The sequence below is a fragment of the Paramormyrops kingsleyae genome, chromosome 10, assembly GCF_048594095.1.
Source record: "Paramormyrops kingsleyae isolate MSU_618 chromosome 10, PKINGS_0.4, whole genome shotgun sequence".
Classification (NCBI taxonomy): domain Eukaryota; kingdom Metazoa; phylum Chordata; class Actinopteri; order Osteoglossiformes; family Mormyridae; genus Paramormyrops; species Paramormyrops kingsleyae.
The window spans coordinates 14,255,873-14,279,289 of record NC_132806.1 but is presented as its reverse complement, the minus strand read 5'-3'; the positions used below and the strand labels follow the sequence as shown (position 1 = coordinate 14,279,289).

At 44.8% G+C, this 23,417-nt stretch overlaps 3 protein-coding genes across 4 annotated transcripts; all 3 read left to right on the top strand.

Annotated features, from left to right (window-relative positions):
* The first annotated feature begins 1,187 nt into the window (after window positions 1–1,187).
* Window positions 1,188–6,987, top strand: slc25a43 (solute carrier family 25 member 43). Its single transcript, XM_023794882.2, has 5 exons — window positions 1,188–1,590; window positions 2,622–2,863; window positions 3,275–3,447; window positions 4,967–5,101; window positions 6,195–6,987. Exons 1-5 carry the CDS (start codon window positions 1,319–1,321, stop codon window positions 6,405–6,407), a joined length of 1,035 nt encoding a protein of 344 aa, XP_023650650.1. The 5' UTR covers window positions 1,188–1,318; the 3' UTR covers window positions 6,408–6,987.
* Window positions 6,988–7,902: 915 nt separating this feature from the next.
* On the top strand, window positions 7,903–10,088 carry slc25a5 (solute carrier family 25 member 5). Its single transcript, XM_023794883.2, has 4 exons — window positions 7,903–8,057; window positions 8,707–9,193; window positions 9,439–9,579; window positions 9,689–10,088. The coding sequence occupies exons 1-4, from the start codon at window positions 7,947–7,949 to the stop codon at window positions 9,844–9,846; spliced, it is 897 nt and encodes a 298-aa protein (XP_023650651.1). The 5' UTR covers window positions 7,903–7,946; the 3' UTR covers window positions 9,847–10,088.
* Window positions 10,089–10,240: 152 nt separating this feature from the next.
* On the top strand, window positions 10,241–23,227 carry LOC111835007 (uncharacterized). 2 transcript variants are annotated; one of them, XM_023794881.2, is made up of 17 exons: window positions 10,241–11,650; window positions 12,553–12,610; window positions 12,974–13,091; window positions 14,340–14,550; window positions 15,075–15,217; window positions 15,397–15,544; window positions 15,680–15,741; window positions 15,879–16,060; window positions 16,167–16,265; window positions 16,835–16,948; window positions 18,606–18,713; window positions 19,593–19,712; window positions 20,006–20,831; window positions 21,129–21,192; window positions 21,279–21,457; window positions 21,557–21,636; window positions 21,735–23,227. In XM_023794881.2, the coding sequence occupies exons 3-17, from the start codon at window positions 13,055–13,057 to the stop codon at window positions 21,822–21,824; spliced, it is 2,463 nt and encodes an 820-aa protein (XP_023650649.2). In that variant the 5' UTR covers window positions 10,241–11,650; window positions 12,553–12,610; window positions 12,974–13,054; the 3' UTR covers window positions 21,825–23,227. The 2 variants fall into 2 exon arrangements, with proteins under 2 accessions (XP_023650649.2, XP_023650648.2); XM_023794880.2 differs by lacking the exon at window positions 10,241–11,650 and having other exon boundaries at window positions 11,787–12,610.
* The last annotated feature ends 190 nt before the right edge of the window (window positions 23,228–23,417 follow it).

Below are 23,417 nucleotides of genomic sequence, written 5' to 3'. Positions count from 1 at the left end.
TGTTGGCTTTTGCATGTCCCATTGTGCTCTCCATGAGAGAAATGATGTTTGGATCAGAGTGTGGAGTCAGCCAGTGTGCAGCACCCGCAGAGCTCAAGGGCACAACGGTGATCAAGGGTGGATAGTTCAAGCGTAGAAAGTAAAAATCTAGACAAAGATTTTGTTTCAGCCAACCAATTGAGTACTCTGTGATTGTGACTCTTTATACTCAACTGGTTGGTTTAAACAAAATCTGACAGTAATACTATATTTATATATATATTTATATATTCAAATAACGTACTGTGTGATAAGTTTACTAAACACATTGAACATGCTGCCTTTTTTAAAAAAAAAAAATGTAGTTATGAACTCCAAAATTTACCACTGAATTCTTAAGCATTTCTAGTTCTTCAAAGGCATCATCACGTGGTTTCCTCAGTCCGTAGTGTTGCATTAATTGGTCTGGAGCGCCCCCTTCTGTTATTTTTTTTCTTTTTTTCTAAAAAATATCCCCACTCTAAATAAATCATAAACTATATTACCATAACTCCAGTTCAGGCATTAAAGATTTTACAGTAACAGAGTGTGCTGTAAACAGTGTTCATTTAGTCGCGTGGTGCAGAATATTACTCTTTATCTTTTTATGTGTGTTCGCTAGTTTGTCAACTTTCACTGTTTGACGGGTTTCTAGTGGACTGCCATCACAATGGGTCTTCTAGTAACAGACACAAAAACCATGTAAATTACAAATTAATGTTCCAGCCTACGAGGAAACCCTTCTGGAAGGTGCTGGCTTCTGATTAACTGGCGCAGTAGTGATGGGTATTTCACGGATGAATGTGCGCTTTGAATAACCACGCTGCTAAGTAAACCAGATACGCTCCCATGGCGTCTGACTGCCAATAACAATAACTATCTAAAGCCAAATTTCCATGGAAAGGCGGCCCGTTTGCTAAACTCAGACAGGCGGCAATGTGTAACATGATATAATCCGCATGAGAAGACAGAGTAAAGAGCGCTTTAGTGTTACGTGCTCTCACCTGACAATCACATGATGCAAAAACTGTGATGTGTGCATTGTGTGAAACTGTGTGTTTTTCAATTTATTTCGATTTATTTAATTAAACCTCTGTTCAAATTTTCTAAAATAGTTCGCCACACGTCACCAAAGCCCCTCCCCGCCAGGCGAGCCTGATTGGCTGTCAGCCTGGGAGGTTTGGCTTGCCCGCTGAGCAGGATCTCTGCGCAGACTCAGTAATCCTGTGGACTAGGAATGCCCAGCACGGTGTGATTACCGCGGCTGGGGTCTCCACGATCCGATACCCGCCGGGTAACGATGGCGACCGTGAGACGAGATGATCGTCTGACGGGCCTCCAGGGCTTCATGTGCGTCGGGTTCGCTGGGATCTTCAGCAAGACGGCCACGGCCCCGCTGGAGGTCGTCAAGATCCTAAATCAGGTGGGGAGCTTTCACTGCAGAGCGGGCTTTGTACACAGCTTTGCCCGGGTGTCCTGCAGCGAGGGGTTCCGCGCCCTATGGAAGGGAAACCTGGTATCCTGTCTGCGCCTGTTCCCGTACAGCGCCGTGCATCTGGCCGCCTACAGGAAGTAAGAGCTCCGCTGCTCTGCCTCTGCCGCCGTGCTGTCACTTTTCTCTTTATTTTTCTATTTATTACTTCCTTTGCATTGTCACTAGTATTAATTCACCGGGGTAAAAGTTACCGCTCGTAAAAACAAGTCACTTGTCAAGTTGTCCCTCGGAGGGCTGTCTCGTTAGTAGCTTGGCGTGTGAATGCTTATCTCGAATAGTTTAGAGTACTGTCTCTGTGTTTTAAAATTAGCTGGCTGTATACATTAGTTTGTAAAAAATACAATGTCATGGGCTGTAATTCTGCGGTATTTAAGGAAATTCCCCCGTCTGATAGGCTACTGTTTTATTATAAAGAGGCTTTTGTTATTGTTTTCAACATTCATTTCCGCTAAACGTCACGCTCGTTCACAGCCTGTCATGCGCCCGTCCGCGCACACGCCTCCCCGTCGCATCCAATCAGGTAATGCGAGGCCTCGGCAGATGCCTTACGTCATCATAGCAAAGCGCGATGTGCGCGCTTATGTGAGCTCACGTCCTCGCCCCTGCATATTTATCGTCTCTCGCAATTTAACACCCGTTCTGCTGCTAGCATTCAGTTCCCGTTTCCATTTCTATTGCAGTTTCTAAATGATATCTTGGTGTTTTTGTCGTTACTCACTTTATTGATCGTTATCTTGAGGGACATGGTAGCTTAGAGGTGGATTATCTTCACAAGATTCTGCTTCTGTCTCAAGTTGGGAAAGCTTGCGTCTGTAATAACATTGTTTTTTTTTGGCAAATTAAACACTGCAATAGGTAAATACAGAAATACTCAGCTATCTCGGCACACACTCGGTAGTATAAAGCATTTTAACCGCCCCCATAGTCACCCAAAAAACGGTGAGATATCTGTATCTAATAATAGCCAAGAAACGTTTCTGAAAATTACTCATACAGGAGTTTGGTTTGAATGTCTAATAAATATTGCTTCCTTTAGTTTTTGCTTTGATGAGCTGCCACAATGAATAATTGTCTGTAATACCCAGCGTGCTTTGCTCCCGCTCCGCAGATTGATAAACTTGCACATGGATGAACTAGGATGCATATCGCAGTGGAGGGCCATCTGCGCCGGGAGCTTGGCGGGTATCGTGGCTGCGCTGGTGTCGTACCCGCTGGAGGTGGCGGAGACGCGGCTGGTAGTCCAGAACATGCGGGACCCGACGTACAGAGGCGCGCTTCACGTACTGTCCAGCGTTTACCGCGATGAGGGCCTGTGCGCCCTCTATCGCGGATTCTCCCTCACAGTCATAGGTACGGCGGAGGAAGGAGAGAGCTGGGCATACGCCAGAAACCTGTGAGCCATGAGAGGGGGTGCGCTATGCACAAGCAGGCTCAACAATATATAATAAAAGGTGTCAGTTGCTGCTTAGACAGTGAACCAACTAAATGTCCCTTAACCAGTAGCTCCTGGGAATGGCTGACATTGCTCTCTGATCCTCACTTGCACGTCACTTTGGACAAAAGCATCTGCTAAATAAATGAAAGTTAAATGTGAGGATATAGGTTGACCAGAATGTGTGTGTGTGACATATGTTCACATTCTCCTCCTAGAAGCTGTATTTGCTGGGTAGCAGATACACAGCAGTTGGGTGTCATGTTTGTTGTGTAGATGCTAGCGTGTCACGGTCTCTGTGTGATATGGGGCTCTCTGATCCATCTCAGGGGCGGCCCCCTTCTCCCTGGGCTGCTATATGGTCTATGTCAACCTGGATTGGCTGTGGCAGGAGCCCAGCTTTCGCTTCACGCCCCTGCAGAACTTCATCAGTGGCTGCCTTGCGGCGGGTCTGGCCCAGACCCTGTCCTTCCCATTTGAGACTGTCAAGAGGAAGATGCAGGTGAGTGTGTACTCGGCCAGCAAAACCGTTTTGGCAACACAAAAGGTGCATAATCGCTTAAAAATATCTGAATATTTGTTGCTTTTACTGGTTCTTATAAGCTTACAACCTCTTCTTTTGTTAAATGATATTATAGTTATATTGTAGTTTTCTAGAATATTTTAATCTTTAAAAATGTATGGCCTTTTAATGATCAGTTTCCTGAGGTGTTGTATTACCCAGAATGACCATTGGGTGGTATCGTGGATACAAAATCCAGTTTACAATTCTAAGATGAAGGTACTTGTCATAAGACCTGAAATACTGATAAAACGTGATCTTGCTTCTGTGCTGCTGTTGTGTTTAACATTATATCCTACTAAATTCAAGCAGTTTATGTTTATCAGGCCCTGGCATACTTCATCTCTAACAGTACCACCAAGTTTCTGTTTTGACCTAACCTTGGGTTTAACTGAATGACAAATGGACAGCAATCAACTTTACTGCATACTCAGCAGCTGCACTTACAGATGATAAAAGTTGAACATTTTAAATTAATGGTTTAAAATTGGGTAGCTAGATGTTTTTAAAGGGAAACATTTTAGTACAACCAGCTGGCAGAAGAGCGGTTAAAGACAGCGACTCGTGACCATAAGGTTACCTGTTCAGTTCCCAGGACATACCTCACTTTTGTTCAGAATGGTTTAGTCTCTCTGACCTGAATCAGTTAAGTGAAATTATGTCCTCCTCAAATGTTAAAAACTTAGAATTGAAACGTTTTTCAGTCAAAGAATTAGGCTTAGTGTTTATGGTGATGAGCTCAGCTCAGCTGATCCCATGGACCTCAGCTTTGAATATGTGGGTTTAAATGAGGAAGTAATGTCCTGTGACAGACGTTCGCAGTAACCCAGAGAACGGAGACTAGCGGCCAATTGGAGCAGGCTTTGCTCACTTTGCCTCTGCTGAGAGTGATGTGTGAGGTATCGTGAGGACTGTGGGATCTGCTAATTCTGACTGTAATGTAACTGGAGACTTCCACAGTGTACAGAAAGTTCGGTGTGGGAACTCCATGTCATCCCCTGTGATACCTTCCCCTCTTAGCTCTCTTATCTCTGTGTTCATGTTCCTTTTTTCGCTCACGCAGTTTCTTATATCACAGTATTGATTCAGCTTATTAAAGATGCAGTTTCTCAGAGGTACTTAAGCAGAAAGACCTTGTGAATCTCCATATAAATATAAATGAGCCCAGCGTACAATTACAAGGTTAGAATCAGAATCCTTTTATTTGCCATATACAAAAAAGTACAAGGAATGTGTTTTAGTGGTGGCTTGATTATGCAATTTAAACATATTGTCAAGACAGAAAATACACAGATATACAAAATAATAAGTGGAAGAGACAGAGAATAAGAAAGTGTGCTATTAATAAATACTAAGGAGATTTGCTGCTCACAGCGCTGCCATGTCTGCTCTCTGTAGGCCTTTGGTGAGTTTTTCCCCAGGGTCTCAGAGCTTCCCTCATTTGGCCTCCTCTCTACAGGCTCAGAGTGCCCTGTTGCCGCAGGGTGGTGGTGTTGACATCCATTTCAGCGGCATGCTGGACTGTTTCCGACAGACAGTCCGAAGCAATGGCTTCCTATCCCTGTGGAACGGACTCACGGCCAACACAGCCAAGGTATGACTCTCGAGTGTCCTGCATGTCCAATATATTTTGGTATATTGCTTTAATTTTTCTTCAGCTCCATTTTAAAGCCAAAAAAAAAAACTTACCTAAATTTGTTAGTCAAGACAAATTAATTAAAGGTGATGTTCCTCTTTAACTTATGCAGTCAAACCAGCTATAGAGAAACTTTTGGGGCAGTCTTTCTCAACCCAGTTCCTGGGGACCCCCTGACAGTCCACATTATTGCACCCTCCTAGCTCCCAGCCAATCAAGAGCACAGAAAACCTGATTCGGGTGCTGCAAGCTATGAGGGAGCTAAAATGGGGACTGTCTGGGAGTCCTAGAAACAGTTCTAGGGAGCTTGTTTTGCTGTCCCCTCTGGCATCCTGAGGTGTCATCCAGAGGAGTGTTAATTCACTGGCCACACCCATTAGGCTGCCGCATGTCGAAACAGTACCCAGAGGGACTCACCTGAGCTATGCAGTCTGCCATAGCGTTTGTGCCAGGGTTTATGTATGACGACATCCTCAACTGATTTGAGACAGATAAAAACAGAAAGCAAAACATCCTGTTTGTTGTTTGGCTTCACAACAGCTTGAAAACCAGATATTGATGATGCAAACGTTTCCTTGCTGACTGTATGCTTGAATGTATAGAACTAAGTGGAGTTTCATGATCACTTGGAAGCTGCCACAAGTCGCTCTCTGATGATAAACTCGGTGCCTGAAAATTCAAATATTCAATTTGTCTAATGTCTAAGGCCCTAATAAAGATATTTTTTGAGCTGGAAGTTTTATTTCAGCTTGAGAAAAGAATGTCCTGAGGTCTGCAGTACTTAACCTCAGCTAGGCAGATTTCAGGGAGGTGGAGGGGGGTCTTGATTAAATCATCGTGAAGTCTTTCCACAGAGAACATGAGTGATTCTGTGAGCCAGTCAGTAGCTGAGATTTTAACTCCGCAGTACTGAACATATCAGATCAGCTGCCTGTCAGCCTGATGCTAGATTCACACACAGGAGATCCCAGTTCTGAATGGCTGAGGTCTCTTCTCACTGATGGGATTCAGAGGTGGAAGGAGGCTGAGTCGGTGTTCTGTGTCTTCTCAGATCGTCCCCTATTTCGGCTTGCTCTTCACATGTTTCGAGGCCTGCAAACAGGTCTGCCTGTATCACAACGGATACATCGTGTCCCCTCTGAGCTTCCAGCCAGCACCAGGAGTGGACCAGAGTCTGGGTCCAAACGAGCTTCAGGAAGTTCAGAGGTACCTGAGTAACAGGGGCTTCTCTTCACCGCAGAACAATATGGACGACCGGTGGTGAGGCATCTCGATACTGCCAGCAGGATAAACAGTCGGTTTCCTTTTGTCCACAATGCGCACCATTAAAATTAAACGCATCATCTAAACATGTGCACCAGTGAACCAGCTTGGACAATGAGGGATTCCAGTAAACAGATAAGTGCAGCTTTAGGACAAATAAGTATAGCACTTCCACACATGGTGCCTTAATAGTGGCTGGAGATTAAGCAGTTGGCCTCCCTGCAGTGCATGAAATGTCTGCTGATCCTCCTGAAGACCCCAATCTGATGCTGATCATCTGCAGGAAGCCACTGATATCTAAACGTGATGCAAAACTCTTGTACTTTGTCATTTTTGTGCTACACATTAACTTGTGTGTGTATATATATATATTTGTGTATCATGATCAAAGTACATTTTATTCAGGAAGTGCCACATCACATGTGTGAAACAAATGTATGTAATACAATGGTTACTAATGTGTTATTTCATACTTTACGGTGGTTTCTAATTTATAATTTGCAGTATGTTAATCATACTTCTGAGTATATTTAACATGAATCCAAATATTTTCAGTATTAAACACTCCTTTTAACTGGTGATTTTCTGTGTTGTGATTGGAGCATGCTGTAAAAGAACTATAAAAGTATTTTCTTCCAGAACCGTAAATGGAGAAATGGTCAAATTTAATGAAGTAAGTCGTTATTGTTAGTGGAGCATTTTGAAGCTGCAGTGCGTCGCTTTGATTGTTCTTTAGAACTGGTATCCTTGGCACTTCTCATTTTATATAACAGCGCCGGTGAGAGAAATTCAACCTTTTCTGGGTCTGGACTTATGGTACGGATATAACCCATCTGAAAAGCACACACGTTTTATTTTTTGCCTTAAAATAAAGAGAAATAAAAATGAAAGTGCATCAACATCGATTAGCCGTTCGTTTGATCCTCCGCACAAAATACTACATTAAATAGGGCGATCAACCTTTAGTTTAAGCGTTTAAATATTAATAATAAGTATATAGTACGATGTCGACGAAAATATATGTGTGTGTATATATAATAACAATAATGTGTATCATGCAGACGATCTGGATATTCTAGTCTCCGGACCAGGGCAAGCCTTACGTTGTTGGAGGCGTATTCCCAACCCTTTGTGCACAGAAATATTTTCTTTGTCCGGAACTAAGTTGGCCTACGGCCATGTTCTTTCGTGTTCCATGTTCTTTAATGAATATGGCGCAGAATAAAATTTTGACAAGGTTCTGTTTGTGGTAAAATGTGGATAAACGGTGTTTTCACTATATATTCATTTTGTCGTTGGGCCGCGGAGAGGGTTAAAAGGCACGTGACAGAAACCGAACGCCCTAAATGGGAGTAGAAGGACAAACCGGTAGCTATGCAGTGACTCACGGCGCCCCATGAATGACGTATTGCTCCGCCTCGGCACTGTCCATCCAATCAGCTTTTTGCACGCTATTCTCGCGAGAACCCACAACTTAAATGCCTTTCTGCGCGCAGAGGTCGGCCATTTCGACGCAGCGACGCCGCAGTCCCGCCCCGCCATGAGTGAACAAGCTGTCTCCTTCGCCAAGGACTTCCTGGCCGGCGGCATAGCCGCCGCCATTTCCAAGACTGCTGTCGCGCCCATCGAGAGAGTGAAGCTGCTGTTGCAGGTGAGAATGCGGAGGGGACAGGATTAACTGGCCTCACAGCAGCGCACTGCGAACTGCCGGCCAATCGGAGCGGCTTCCCCGCTTGCTTGTCCGGTTGGGTCCGGATGGCCTGCTCCACGGCTTAGCCGGCCGGTCGATGTGGAGGTCAAGAGACCAAGGTCGCGGCAACGGGAAGTTTCGGCATTGTAGCGGGGCGGCCGCTCCTATACGGCGGCCTAGGTTGGTCGGGATGGGTTTTTTTGGCGCTGGGTTACGCCGTGATGGCTACGGTCTTTTCCTTTCGTTATGAGCTCTGACTAAACCCGATATGGGGGTGGGCGGTGACCGTGGTCCCCATTGAGGTTTTCGGAGGTGATTGAGACGGTGGGATCGCTCCGTTACCGTCGGCTCCACGTGTCCTTGCCGGAATGTCTTCGGCCACCATTTTGTCTTTAAGGGCACAAGTCAAGGTGTGTGGCGCCGGATGATGGTATTCATTCAAGGACTTACACATGCTATTACATCCGGTCCGGAACGATTTTTACATCAAACGTCGATCCTTCACCTGCCTGTTGCGTTTACTTTGACAGCTATGCTCTTCGCAGGGTTCGATTCTCCGACAAGCATGGCGGATTCTGAGTAATCCTTTAATCTTTTTTTGTGCGTATAGGTACAGCATGCCAGCAAGCAGATCACAGCAGATAAGCATTACAAGGGCATTGTGGATTGTGTGGTCCGCATCCCCAAGGAGCAAGGGTTCCTGTCCTTCTGGAGAGGGAACCTGGCCAATGTCATCAGGTACTTCCCCACCCAGGCCCTCAACTTTGCCTTCAAGGATAAGTACAAGAAGATCTTCCTGGATGGTGTAGACAAGCGCACCCAATTCTGGAGGTACTTCGCCGGCAACCTGGCCTCCGGTGGGGCGGCTGGTGCCACCTCCCTGTGTTTCGTGTACCCACTCGACTTCGCCCGAACCCGCCTGGCAGCTGATGTGGGCAAGGCTGGTGCAGAGAGGGAGTTCAGTGGTCTGGGCAACTGCCTGGTGAAGATTTCCAGGTCTGATGGCCTGAAGGGTCTGTACCAGGGCTTCAATGTCTCTGTCCAGGGCATCATCATCTACAGAGCCGCTTACTTTGGCATCTATGACACGGCTAAAGGTATGTATGCCCAGGTTAGCATCCCTTCTGTGGATGCTGGTAATGGTCAATGGTAGCGTTCAGCTTGCATTGTTTATGCTGCTGTGATTCATCCTTATGACAGGTTTCTGTGGTGCTCAGGGCTTGACTGAGTCTAGATGTCACGAGACACCGAGCGCCGATGAAAGGATTCCCCTTGTGAAATCTGATATCGTCTGGTAGTTTCCTCTGCCTTAGGCACTCACAACGCTTCTCTGGTTCCTCAGGTATGCTGCCAGATCCCAAGAACACCCACATTTTCGTCAGCTGGATGATCGCTCAGACCGTCACCGCCGTGGCCGGCCTGGCCTCGTACCCCTTCGACACTGTCCGTCGGCGCATGATGATGCAGTCTGGCCGTAAAGGAGGTGAGTGGCGTCGGGGTTGTTTGTTTCTTCCCTGTCACTTTTTGTTTTTGAGGTCCTACAGTGTCCAGTGGAAGGGCCTGGTCGTGATTTTCTGTGTTCTCGTCCTCAGCCGACATCATGTACAAGGGCACCATGGACTGTTGGCGGAAGATAGCCCGCGATGAGGGCAGCCGGGCTTTCTTCAAGGGGGCCTGGTCCAACGTCCTGAGAGGCATGGGCGGCGCCTTCGTGCTGGTCCTGTATGATGAGCTGAAGAAGGTCATCTAAGCTGTCCTCTATCATTAATGTTGCGACTGTAACATATATCTGTACATTCACACGGACTGTCAGGCTCCACCTTATTTATAGGGACCAGCTAGTATTCCTGTACGGGGTGGGGGCACCTGGTCTCTCTCCCCGTTGTCACTGTCATTCCCCCAGCCAGTCAGGTTCTGAAGCGTTACCCGTCATGCAGTCAGCTTGTTTTTAACCTTCACTTAAATAAATAACCTGCTGGATGAACCAAACGATCTCGCTCTGCTCCTGTCGTTTTTGTGATGTTTTCCAGGTGTGGTGTAAGTGCCCGTCAGTCTTACTGTGGGTTACGGTGCTTTCGTACAAGCTGGGGAGATGTTGGTAAGCTGAGGGTAATGGCTGTCCCACTTGGCTGACGGAAGGATGCTTTGGCTCCAAGCACCTGCCTGCAGTGCCGAGCGGGTAAACTGAGATGGTGTCGGCCTTCCGCCAAAGTAAAGTGTGCAAGCTCTGGGGCAGCTGGTTTTACAAGTGATTTACAGACCAAACTAAGTGGTTGACAGGTGGGTCTAATGGCACGATCACATATAACTTCCTATATAACTCGGCAGATGCTGAGGGAAGCTGTTCTAATTGGGGATTTGATGTGGTCTTTGAGTGGCATGTTTAGGATTAACATCATCACGAGTAATTAAGTTATGCTTCTAAATACTTAACCTTATTTTCTCACCTGTGTTCAGACCCTGTAGTGGTTATGACTATACAGGGGTACATTTCCCAAAAACCCAGTTCCTAAAAATGTTAGCAATTTATATAGTCGGAACCATGCAACTAGATGGTTCAAACGGTCTAAGTAGCTAGCAGAAGTTTTTGCGTCTGCTCCTCACATGCTAATCCTGAGGTCAGGCAGTGTTCCAGGCCTGGGTGTATGACATTTTATGGGGATTATTGGGCAGTTGTCAGACATAAAGACATATGCATGCTCATGGAGATTTTTCAAGATATTTAGATTTAATTAGAGACAATCACATTTCCCTTTCTATCATTATTAAACACAAACACACTGCAATCTGGGGAATCTGCTTAAAGTCATAAATCTTGAAACTGTCAGAATCCACATCTTCAGAAAGAGCCCTGAATATGGTCTAATTGCCACCAGTTCTCCAGCTGTACGTTTCTGAGCAGGTTGCAGACTTCTGTGTGAATGTCGCCAAAGAGAACAGTTGTGCTCAGAGGCAGGATGTTGGATTTGTAAGAATTGTTGCTGCTACTGACAGGGCTTCAGGAAAGAGTCTTCGCTTACATCAAGTTGCTGCCAAGATGTCCTTTGATGATGGCCTGGTTCATTTTCTATTTCAAAGGTCATGTTCGAAAACTTTTCCTTAACCCAAGGTGACATTGGTTGGGCAGTATAAATTCCCAAAAATCCCATACTAAAATTTTCATGTAACATCACTGGAAAATTTGCAACCCTGGGCCGGACAGATTTATATAAAGTGTAATTTTACTTTTTACAGACCGTAAAATTAAATACATGGAAATTGGAAGATGCTGATGATACTTGTGTGCCACCTAGCGGCCAGGACCACGGAACATGTATCGCTTTCCGGTCTTCGCCGAAATTGGACTAGTTACTTTCGTGCTTTGTCGTTTTGAAACCGATGTTTTTCACCTAAATCTTTATAGTTGTTAATCGCCTCTCACGCTCCCATTACTTTTAATGTATTTTTTTATGTAGTCTCCCCATTGAAAATGATGGCATACAATGTTAAACGTCATGATTCGCTTGGTGAAGTTAAGGACCCAGTTACGCAAGGACCGGTGTAACGCCGTGGAGGTGAGTCTGGCACGGGCAGTGTGGCGCGTACCCGGCAGAAACCGCCTCTAAGGCTACAGTGAAACAATAAGGAAGACGTTATTGTGATCGTGAACGATTGAATACCCCCCCCCCCCCCCCCCCTGTAGTATGCTTTGATTTATGAATTGCATGAAAATCGAATCTTTGGTTTCTTCATCTTGCAAAAGTTTTACAGATATGGTCGTTTCGAACACCTCTTTAGTTGAGGCAATAATTCCCGGGGACTCTGACATACACACGTACCATCTTGGGAATAGACTCAGAATGAAACTTAATGACGACGTGTTTCAGCTGGTTCTACATGAGACTCGCTCTGTGGGAGGGCGGTCTCCTGATATATCTTGCCCGATACACCAGATGGCCAGGCTGTTTTCGTTTATTCATATTTTTTATTTTATTGCCTAATTTTATTTTATCGAAAATATTCTCTTATAGTTTTGTTTTTTAGTTTTCGATCACAACGATGACATGGGCGATTCTGGGATTTGATATGTGAAGTGTGCCGGTTACTAACCGGTATCCAGATACTGAATGACGAGGGTAGACGCAGCGCCTGCATTTCCACACTTCAGGCACCGGTGTTTACGATGAAATTTGCCGAAATGTGCAGGGAAATAGATATATGAGACAAATCAGTAAATGGATTTAGAATAATTGTTCTTCCAAAAAATAGGGAGACTAAAGAACGACGTTCATGGGCTATCCCACCTCCCGTTTCCGGAAAGACACTCTGGGGGCGTGTTTAGAAGTGCTTTGATAACGCGGAGCCTGAGGGTTAGGACGGAGCAGAAGTCATTCTCCAGCAAGATGTGTCTTATCCTTTTGTCTGCCTCCTGTGTCTGTCTATTTATTTTTGCGGTGTGGCGATTCGCCCCACTCAGGAATCCCGTCAGAAGGACGTTGCAAGACGGCAGCGCACAGACGGAGGAGACGCATCAGGTAGAGAAGGAATGAAGTTCCGCTGGTCTCACAAGACTGCAAAGTTCTGCTTCTTCCTTGCTACGCACATAACTTACTTTTACTTTTTTTTATTTTTTATTTTATTTTTAAGCATGCGCACTGATTATATTGGTAAATGTGTTTTTTCATTTGTGTCATCCATAGGCTAATGTGATAAGTGTATATGGTATTAGAAGTAAAAATGCCGCCTTGATCGTGCCTTCTGAAATAGCCTACAGTGTAGAAAGTGCACTGCTGATGAAAACTGTTAGAGTTTAAAAATCAGGAAGTCAGTCTCTCTTACATGAAGTTCTTGTGTGTTGAAATTCCCCAGTAAGTTGCTCTTCACTTGCCACTTAACAGGAGCTCTGTTACTCAGCAATAAGCATCCTTGCTGGAGATGAAGTCGACAAAGGTGACTCAGAAGAGGTTCCGGAGCAGGACATGCAGTTCCCGAGTGTCAAGACGTCCCTTCAGCAAGGTATGTCCGGCTGCTTCATTCAGCACATAACCCACAAACTTCTCGCTCTTTGTGTAGATAAGGGCAGTTGGGGATCTGGAGGTTCAGCGAGTTAGTAACTAATAATTGCAAGTTCTATTCGTGGGAGGATTCCTGCTATTAGTAGGTTTAGTGGCAAGGGTGGAGTTGGTGTGAGCACTCAGAAGTCAAACCAAGTCCAGCGGGTGTTATTTTTATTTAGCAGATGCTTTTATCGACAGCTATGTACAGTTTTTTATAATGAGAAAGTAACTGGGGTATAGTGATACAAAATAGCAATTCCCCAGGACCACAATACAACACACCAACAGAAAGAGGAGGGGGTTTCACAATACTTAAAGTGCACAAACAAGTTTGGGTGGTCAGGTCTCTACCCATGGGGCCTGGAACCTGAAAGAGTTATGAGTCCGCCCTCCTGTGGGCTCACCCCGTGCTGTAGGGGTCAGGGAAGTTGGGTGCTGTGTGTATCTGGTTGTAGTCAAAAGCAGTGGTCTTGGGTGTCCTATCATTGGTTATTTTTGGTCATTTATTAAATATGTACCTAAACTGCCAAAGCCTTGTGGTAAACTGAGACAGGACAGGAGGACAGATTCGTGCATGGCTGGTGATGCAGGATGTGTAGCATTTGTTTAGTAGGTGTCTGTGCTGTGTGTCCTATAGCGTCTGTCTGTTTAGTATGTGTCTGTGTTGTGTGTGGGATGTGTAACGTCTCTGTTTATGATGTCTGTTTTGTGTGTGGGATGTGTAACGTCTCTGTTTATGGCGTCTGTTTTGTGTGTGGGATGTGTAACGTCTCTGTTTATGGCGTCTGTTTTGTGTGTGGGATGTGTAACGTCTCTGTTTATGATGTCTGTTTTGTGTGTGGGATGTGTAACGTCTCTGTTTATGATGTCTGTTTTGTGTGTGGGATGTGTAACGTCTCTGTTTATGATGTCTGTTTTGTGTGTGGGATGTGTAACGTCTCTGTTTATGATGTCTGTTTTGTGTGTGGGATGTGTAACGTCTGTCTGTTTAGTATATGTGTCTGTTTTGTGTGTGGGGTGTGTAACATCTGTCTGTTTAGTATATGTGTCTGTTTTGTGTGTGGGATATATAGTGTCTGTCTGTTTAGGAGGTGTAATGTATTTGTGGTCTGTCTGTGTTGTTCTTGTTTGCAAGATGACTGTAGTTTTAGTGTCTCCTTATGTCATTGCATTCTGTCCTAAACGAGGAGTGTCTGTACTGTTGCAGTGTTTTCCTGTGCATACGCCCAGTATCTGTCCGCCCCAGAGGTCCCAGGGCCCATGGACAAACAGCCTCTTTATAAAGCCTTGTGGCAGGAGCTTGATCTGGCCACTGACCGCATCATGGGGACTGTCTGTGCCCTGGATATCGATGCTGTCAGCACTGGTTGCATTCGCATCCTCACCAGGCATCTCCACGACATGAAGGAGGCAAGGAGGTGGGACTGTTTCCTTGGCAACAGGGGTTTCACTTGGTCTTTGTGTGTATGGAGGACTGTGTGCCTCTATTTTGAGTTCATGTATAGCTGAGACATTCATGATCTTCACTGCTGCTGTTCTTTGGCTGTTTTTTCACTGGGATGGCATTTCTGTGTTTCGCATACTGTGCTGAATCAGGTCCTCCAGATGGAGATAGCAAGTAGGGACCAGAGACCTATAACTAAAGGAAAATGGACCATTTATGAAATGGGAACAGTAGACTTCACCAAAAGTCACCATAGTCAAACATGATCCTCTAACTGAATGTGTATGAGTATGAGTGATTACAGGTACTTGGCTACATGTGCTCAGAAGATGGAGCCAGGCTTGTATGGAAAATCATGCCTTTTCTCCAGATTTCTTTATAAGAACAGGGTTCCTTTGTTCTTTAGGTTTGATCTGGTTTTCATTGGGACAGCATGTTGAAAAAGATACTTTCGTCATATAAATGATTTCTTTCCCTTTCTTAATATGTGTGTTTCAGGGAGCTGTTGTTCAGCTCTTGGGAGAATGAGGTGGCCTTCCTCAGGGTGTGTTCTGAAGCTCTGGTGCAGAACTTCCTTCCTGAATCCACGTGGAAGCTGGACCTCTACAGATGTGTCTTGAAGGAGATTGTGGCCTTCAAAGGTCAGCCATGGGGATTTGTACTTGTCTCCTTGACTGATGGTTGTTCCTGAATCCTGACAGCCTTGGACTAGGCCTGGATCTTAGACTGATGGCTAGTTCTCCACATTTGTTTAAAGGGTTGAAGACCTTAATAGAGACTCGCTGTGATTAAACACTTTGTGCTGTTGACCCTTCCACAGTGCTGCTGCAGCTGGTGACATGGCTCTCAGACCCGGACACGCTGAACCAACTGGTGGTGCATTATCTGGATATTGCATCTCCCTGCAGCTCCACAGAGGAGCCCGAGGATGAGCGGACAGCAATGGCACAGCCACAAGATGACAGAGGGTGAGAGATGAGAGCCCCTTCATCCTCGCTTTGCATGCACAAGAAAGAAGATGATGAAGTGGGGGGCAGTGATGAAGCCTGGTCTTCTGATTTTATTGCTGAAGTTATATGCCTCGTTTCCTTTGATATTTGCAGATTCCAGACAACAGGTTCCACAGGAACCACAGACAACAGTGACAATAAAGCTAATAGAAAAGGTGTAGACCTCTCTTCTCTTCAAAGGAGCACGCTGGGGCCTGTATTACAGCAGCAGGCATAGCCTGCTTTCTATGGGTCATGCATAAACATGTGTGTAGGGTTCAAGCTGATGCTTGAATATTGTCTCATTCACCAGGAAAAACGATCAAGATGTCCCCTGGGAAGAAACTTAAGAGGTTCATTGGGAAGTTCTTTAAGAAAACCAAAAAATTCAAAGGAAAGAACAAAGAGGCAGAGACTGGGCCAAGCTTCCGGGCTGTGGAGCTTCCGAATCTGTCAGATGAAGAGGACGATGACAGCTTGTGCAGCTCCATCAGTGTAAGCCACCTGCCATCCTGTCTTTCTCAGGAGAGAAAAAAGCTCTCCAGAGCCTGCAGCTCAAGTCTATGGTTGTCACCTGGCTTTCATCCTCTGGCTCTTGCAGGAAGACTTTCCTCTTCTCAGCAGTGACCAGGAGAATATGATGCACAACCTGTTGAATGAGCTGTGGAGAGATGGTCAATGGACGGTCACTGTCCCTCAAGTGAGTCTGAAAGGACATTAACGATCGTAACCTGAGTGGCTCCGACACACAGGGACACGTCCAACGCGGGCACCTCCGACACACGGGGACACGTCCGACGCGGGTACCTCCTACACACGGGGACACGTCCGACGCGGGCACCTCCTACACACGGGGACACGTCCGACGCGGGCACCTCCGACACACGGGGACACGTCCGACGCGGGCACCTCCGACACACGGGGACACGTCCGACGCGGGCACCTCCGACACAAGGGGACACGTCCGACTCCTTCTGGCTTCTCACTCAGTCATGTTTGAATGGAATTCAATATCAAGTCATTGCTGAATCGAAGAGTATCAAATTATGGTGTTTAAATATATCTATATTTTGTATTGTACCTTAGACCATGTATCAATATGCTTTTAACATCTGAGAGATACACAACCCTGAAATGTAGACATGATATTTGGTACGAATTAGAGTGAATTGAACCCAAAATGACTTAGTAGGACTTTTGCTGTTTTAGTGGTGTTTTAGGGAGCGATTGGAGTAGATGATGTTAGAGCAGAGCGGCCTGTCCCCTCAGGTGGAGGAGCACAACAAGGAGTTTATGTACACCATACACCTAGATGAGCAAAACAGTCCCGAGGACCTTCATTGGGACGTCAGTGTGTCAGAGAAGCAACTCCAGGTTCTGCAGGTAAGGGAACCATGGGGAACAAGAACATGCGCTCATGATGTCGCATTGGTCCAGTGTGTCAATCTAGGTTGATATTGTCACTAATACTGAAACTTGATCAGTATTCATCAAGTTAGCAGAACCATATAAATGTGCATTAATAAAAAAATTATGAAATGTGGCAATAAATAAATGATAATGATATGAAATGGAAGCATAAATAAAATACAGTGGTATCTCAGAACTCAAAGTTAATTCGTTCAGAGCTCAGATTCGAATCCTAAAAAGCTGGAGTTCTGATCGAATTTTCCCCATAAGAAATAATGGAAAACCAAGCATTGTGCATGTTGTTAAACATGCACAATGCTATCACAGCGAATGCGAGGCTGAGACTGAAGCTTTACCCTTTGTTTCTGCTGAAAGACGTGCCGCGTGACTCATTTCCCCGCGCGTACAAGTTATCTTAGGTCGGCGCTCACGGTTTGACTTCTGAGATTCAGATAGAGCTCTAGGTCATTTTTTTCTTTTTGAACTGGTTGGTTCGACTTTTAAGAAATTCAAATTCTAATGAGTTCGAGTACTGAGGTACCACTGTATAAGAATTGTTTTTCTTCCTGTTTCAGTTTATTTATGTTTTTTTTTTGTTTGTTTCAATGATGCTGCACATGACATGAAATAAGCCTTGAAATGCAAACTGTCACTTTCACTCATCTAGATGCGGAGGTCTCTGTGATTGTCTAAGTGCTTCCAAAGACACCTGTCTCTAGTGGCTGTGGTTTGGAGCAGTCGAGCAATGAGCCACAGATAAAACCTCAGGTGGATATGAGTGTAAGGAAAAGTTGCCCTGAATTACTTTACTAAGCAGCTTCACAGGATGGCTGTCCAGGGGCTCGATTCCCAAAAGATCCTGATAGTGACTTGCATGGTTGTACCCATTCAGTTGGCAACTGTGCTTTTAGGAAGCGTATGCCAAGGTGGGTTATGCTGCCATCAGATATTCTCATTTGTAACCTGCTCCACTGCAGAAGTTTGCAAACACATTTTTATCAATGTTTTACTTAGGAAGAACCGGCACCATTGCAGTTTCAGTTTGCTCTCTGAAGTCTCATATTATCAGCAGCACCCATTTCATCTGGAATAATAAGCAATTTTCGTAGCAGTCCTAGTAAGCTGTTCTGGGGGCTATGCTCCGAGACCTGCTGTGGATAGCCAAAACCACAAATAATAGTGCAGCCAATATTTATGTGATTTTTGTGTGCTTACATATGGCAATTAGTGTGACATTACTAACACTAAAACATTGATGGGTGAAAGTGACAGTTTGCATTTCAAGGCTAATTTCATGTCATTTGTGGCATTATTGAAATAGTTGAATAAATAAACTAGCAATAAATAGATAACTAAAAACAGGAAGATTATTATCATTAATTTCATTATTATCATTAATTTATTGTCACATTTCACAATATTTCACAATATATTTATTAATGCACACCTTTATTTAAGTCAGAATAATCCCTCCATAAGTACCAATCCTCTCCATGTTTTTAATTCATTTTTAAATTTGACCAGTATATGTACTTGGTTTTTCTTCCCTATTTTGGGAACCATGTTTTGCAGGTTGTAGCTAAATCAACATATTATGTTTCTGGCTACTGCCTGGTCACTCTTTTCCCAGGACTCAGCTCATCTGCTCCCCCTACCTGACGTGTTGGAAAGCACACACAGAATTTTGGATGACAAGTTCAAAGAGGAGGCCAGAGCCAAACTGGAGAATTTCCTACAGGTACGCACGTGCCCCTCAGGGACCATGTAGGGATAATGCTGCATTCCATATACCTCAGAGCTGGGAATGACGTCACACCTGAGTTAACTGCGTTCCAGTTACAACAATTGAGAAAGTTATTCAGCAATACCAGGGACCTGTGCAAGATTTCTTAGCCGAATAACTTGTCTTCTTTAAGGTACCCTAGTTTAAATGACCTTTATGTTCGTTCACTTACATTTAGCTCAGACTACCTTAAATCCGCCAAACTATCTGCTTTCTGAAACAGCCCCCACTTCGATCTAGTTTCATTGTTAGCCATTGTTAGCAATATCAGTGGATATCAACTCATTACATTGTATTTTGCACATAAAAACACCGTAACAACATGTCCACAGATAGCGGTTGGACAGTACTGTGTGTACGACTGATTTAATGAGCCACAAATAAAGACATAAGTGCTAATAAACAGTATAAAGCTACGGCTTTAACTTCTGTTGATAAAGGGTGCAGCCATCTTGAATTCTGAGCTTGGGGTTGCAGAGGTTCTTCAGAAGGCGTTCCAGTTGAAGTTTCCAGCTTCAGAGTCCAAATGGAATGCAGCCTAACTGCTGAAAGACAGCAGGGTGGGGGCCCCCAGGGGCCTTGCTTTCCGCCTACTGCCTTATAATTATTTAATTGAAGTAATAATCTCGTCACTTGACAGCTACCTCAGTGTTCTGGTTGTAAGTCAGTTGCTAACTGAATGGGAATTAGAAAAGCCTGCAGAAGTCATAGCTCTTTTCTTTCTGTGTATATTTTATGTAAGCTGCATGTCATGCCAGTTTAATGACTGACTTATTAGCTAATTCTGCTAGTTAATGCTGCTGAATGACATGGGTGCCTTTCCATGTCTTTTAGAGTGAGGTTGGCCAGAGTCAGGAAGTCTTCCAATTGCTCTTCAACCCATTCTGCGACAGCCTGTGTGATCTGCTGGACAAGCTGCCTTCCTTATTCAGCTCCACCCTGGATGATGAGGAGGTGCGCCGTCCATCTGTCTCAAAATTCATCACACCCGTGTCCTTCTGTAACTCTTGTCTAGCCGTACCTTAAAAAGGCATAATTTCACAACTTTATTTAAGTCTTTAGAAGACCACCTCCCATGTGTTATCCATCCAAGCTGGTATAAACCACAGTAAATTGCGAAACTTCACTTGCAAACTCTTATAAATAAGCCACCGCAGTAATGGCCATCTGCTTCTGTGCTTATAGTTTGCCGTGTATTACAGGCATATGGCAGTAAGTTTTTGATTTTAGCACTTCTCGATTTTCAGAGTGTCGCTCACATGAAGACAGACCAAGATGGGAACAGGAGACGCCCCGGGGGAAGCCCTGAGCCCCCCACAGAATCCTCGGGGACCTGTGAAGATGAAGGGGTGCAGAAGGTCTACGAATGTGCCAAGAAACTACCAAATATGGACTCCTCCATAAGCAGATCAGACACCTCCAGCAATCAGTTTATACATGACTCCTCTGGTTCAGCCTGCAGTCTGGACCAGCAAGCAAAACAGAGCACAAGTGAGCCAAGAGGACCGGGCACTGACCAGCCACCTGACCCGCCTGCTAACCTGGGCACTGACCAGCCACCTGACCCGCCTGCTAACCTGGGCACTGACCAGCCACCTGAACCGCCTGCTAACCAGGGCAATGACCAGCCACCTGACCCGCCTGCTAACCTGGGCACTGACCAGCCACCTGACCCGCCTGCTAAGCAGGGCACGGACCTGCCCCCGGATTGGTGTCCTAACCGGGGCACAGACCAGTTTTCCTACCAGGACACAGAGCAGCCTGTTAAACAAGGCATAGACCAATTTTCCAAGCAGGGCATAAACCAGCCTACAAACCAACCTGCCGATGGGGGCACAGACCGGTGCACAGAGCAGCCCGCTGTAGTTCCCACGCCGTTACTGTGCTCTCTCAGCCACGATGAGGGCAGCAAGACTAATGAAAAGAGTAACCCATCAGCCAGCATGTCAGTGGGCATCCATGGGAAAGAAGCTAAGGAGCATGGGCCCAAGCGGGAGGAAAAGGCAGCCTCACAACACAGGAGTGTGGACGAGCTAATGAAAGCTCTCATGGATCTGCTGATGGAGATTTTCAGTTTGTATCTCCCGCACCATCATGTATCATCACTTACACCCCTTATGTCATTCTCAGATTCATACACACAGATATTCCACTAAAGTTAAGAATTGGGTGTAAGGGCTCATTCCCATCACTTCATTATGACAGTAATGAATAGAAGTAATGAAGGTGCGACTGTGATATCTGTTGCATACTGTCTCCTTTGTTGGAGTGAAGCTTTCAGTCAACCATTCCTCAGCTAAACTGGAGGGACAGTGTGACCAAAGCATGACCATGTCTTTCTTCACTCTCACTCTCTTTATTTTTCTGCAGGTAATTCCTGGTGTATATTGACACTGAAAACCTTATCGACAATGCTTAGGCCACTGGTGCTGAAGTAGGTTCTTCCACACGACACAGGGTAAGCTAGAGGATTATGGGAAATACAGACAGCAGGACTCACGTCTCTCTCCATCGCTGCAGGAAATTGACCAGCGTCTTAGACATCCTGAAACTCACAGACACCCAGGTGGCATCTTACCTTGATAGCCTGCGGGAGACACGGTGGCCCAAGGGGGTCCCAGCAGTTCAGGGATCCCCATCAACCAGCGAGGAGAAAAACAAGATGAAGGAGAAGGCCTACAGTCTACTCATTGCCAAATGTTTGTGCCTCTTAGCTGACTCTCAGACACATCTTATGCCTCACAGACCTTTGGGCTATCCACAGGTTTAAACAGGCTCACTTATTCCCTATTCTTTAGCCCCGTGGATCTTGAAGAGTAACGTGAAATCTGCATTTGAACTCCTCCAGGATGCTCAGGAGAACAAGAAGCTGGTGTATGTGAGTAGCGTGTTTTCACAGCTGAAGTTTTCGCAGTGATTCCGGCCAAGTCCAGCTTGGTGGACAGTTGAATAGATGGTGGCTCTTTCCTCTCATAGAAGCTGCTGTCACTCCTGCTGAGGAAGCTGTTTTCTGGCGACAGAGAGTTACATTCAAAGACTGGGGAACTGCTTAAGAGTTCTCTGTGAGTGGAAGAGCTACAAAAGAGCGGACAACACAAACTTTAACTATAATGGTTCAGGACTAAATCTGACCAACAAGATACAACAAAGTGCCCCCAGAGAAAATCTGTCTTTTGTACCGATGTAAAAGTAGGGTTGTATGTTGTGAAAACCGTTCATGTGTCCAGTATACAGTATGGACACAGAATAGGAAACATTTAATATATACACAGGCAGTTCTGGACTTGGCTGAAACCCATTCATGTAAATCTGGACTTAGTTTGTGGAAGCGCTAAGGCAAAAAAGCCAAATGGAAATATATTTTATTTTTATTTATGTAATGTGCACTCTTTAGTGTGTATTACCAGTATAATGTAGCTTATTTGTTTTTTGCTATAAGGTTTCTTGAGTGGTTTGGGAAGGTAAATCAGCTTATGGAAGGGTTTGTGAAATGGATTACTTCCAAGAGTCGAGAACTTCCTGTATATGAAACTGTGATATTTTCATAAAGGCAGAGCCAAATAATCAGAAGTTTCTAACCAAAGCAAATGTCATTGCAAGAATGTTCATCTGTGCCATCATTATTCAGGTCAGAATATTTATGCCTTTTAATGTTTCTTTGAGTAGGGATGATTGACTGTAGCAATTTGCATTTTTGCTGCTGTAATTCCAAGCAAACTGTTTCAGGAGCCCACTGGAGCCCACTTTGTCCCTGCATCAGAAGGGAATGAAATGAAATGATTTTCAGGATTGTGTAAGATTGTAAATCCTACAATCCCCAGGATTGTAAATGTGAATCCTCTGTTTGTCTGTGAGCTTGGCGTATTCCCCTGTCGTGTAGATTTCCTCCTGCAGTCCAACTCCTGCAGGGTTGCCAGCTTTGCTCAGCTGGTTGGTGTGAGATTCTAAACAAGTCTGCAGCACACATGCACATGCATTTCCATGTATGTAGCAGTTTTACCTTGTAAATTATCTGTAGGGGTTGCAAACTACCCCAACACATGTGATGTAGCAAATTTTAGGTTTATAATAGAATAATATAGATTTGCTGTAAGATTTCTTGGGTGAGTGTGAGAGTCTGGAAGTGTGACTGTCATACCAGATGCATGAGAGCAGCGAGCTCTGACCCTGTGCCACATGAAATAGGTTCCATAATAAATGGGTGTAAGATGGAAAGGTGGATATTTAAGTTGGTACATTAAAATCAGGTTTGTGTGGCAATAAAATGTTACAAATCTACTATTTATTTTTTGTTCTCTGACTTGAATAGATATCTGTAAATGTCATTTGCTGGATACTGTAGCGGGTTCATAGTTCCAAGGGCAGATGTGCTTTTACTTCTAAGTTTTTTACGCTTTAGTGGCAACCGGATATGCTCCTTTTCTCATTTTTATGTTATTAATAAAATTTTAAACTCTTTTTCACGAGAAGATGCCGTCTCCTGTCTTTTCTCCCCTCGCCACAATACCTTACTAATCTTTAAACATTTAAAATGACTGGCAGTTTTACTTTTGAATTTTGCCCATTAATCTCCGTATATTTAATATACACTGCTCAAAAAAATTAAAGGAACACTTTGAAAACGCATCAGATTTCAATGGGGGAAAAAATCCTGCTGGA

Excerpts from the sequence above, each read along its gene's own strand:
- slc25a43 (XM_023794882.2), top strand. The coding sequence starts at position 1,319 with ATGGCGACCGTGAGACGAGATGATCGTCTGACGGGCCTCCAGGGCTTC. Across the intron at positions 1,591-2,621 it reads CATCTGGCCGCCTACAGGAA|ATTGATAAACTTGCACATGG; the intron begins GTAAGAGCTCCG and ends CCCGCTCCGCAG. Across the intron at positions 2,864-3,274 it reads ATTCTCCCTCACAGTCATAG|GGGCGGCCCCCTTCTCCCTG; the intron begins GTACGGCGGAGG and ends GATCCATCTCAG.
- slc25a5 (XM_023794883.2), top strand. The coding sequence starts at position 7,947 with ATGAGTGAACAAGCTGTCTCCTTCGCCAAGGACTTCCTGGCCGGCGGC. Across the intron at positions 8,058-8,706 it reads GAGTGAAGCTGCTGTTGCAG|GTACAGCATGCCAGCAAGCA; the intron begins GTGAGAATGCGG and ends TTGTGCGTATAG. Across the intron at positions 9,580-9,688 it reads GCAGTCTGGCCGTAAAGGAG|CCGACATCATGTACAAGGGC; the intron begins GTGAGTGGCGTC and ends TCTCGTCCTCAG.
- LOC111835007 (XM_023794880.2), top strand. The coding sequence starts at position 12,479 with ATGTGTCTTATCCTTTTGTCTGCCTCCTGTGTCTGTCTATTTATTTTT. Across the intron at positions 15,545-15,679 it reads CAGCCACAAGATGACAGAGG|ATTCCAGACAACAGGTTCCA; the intron begins GTGAGAGATGAG and ends TGATATTTGCAG. Across the intron at positions 19,713-20,005 it reads CCACCCTGGATGATGAGGAG|AGTGTCGCTCACATGAAGAC; the intron begins GTGCGCCGTCCA and ends CTCGATTTTCAG.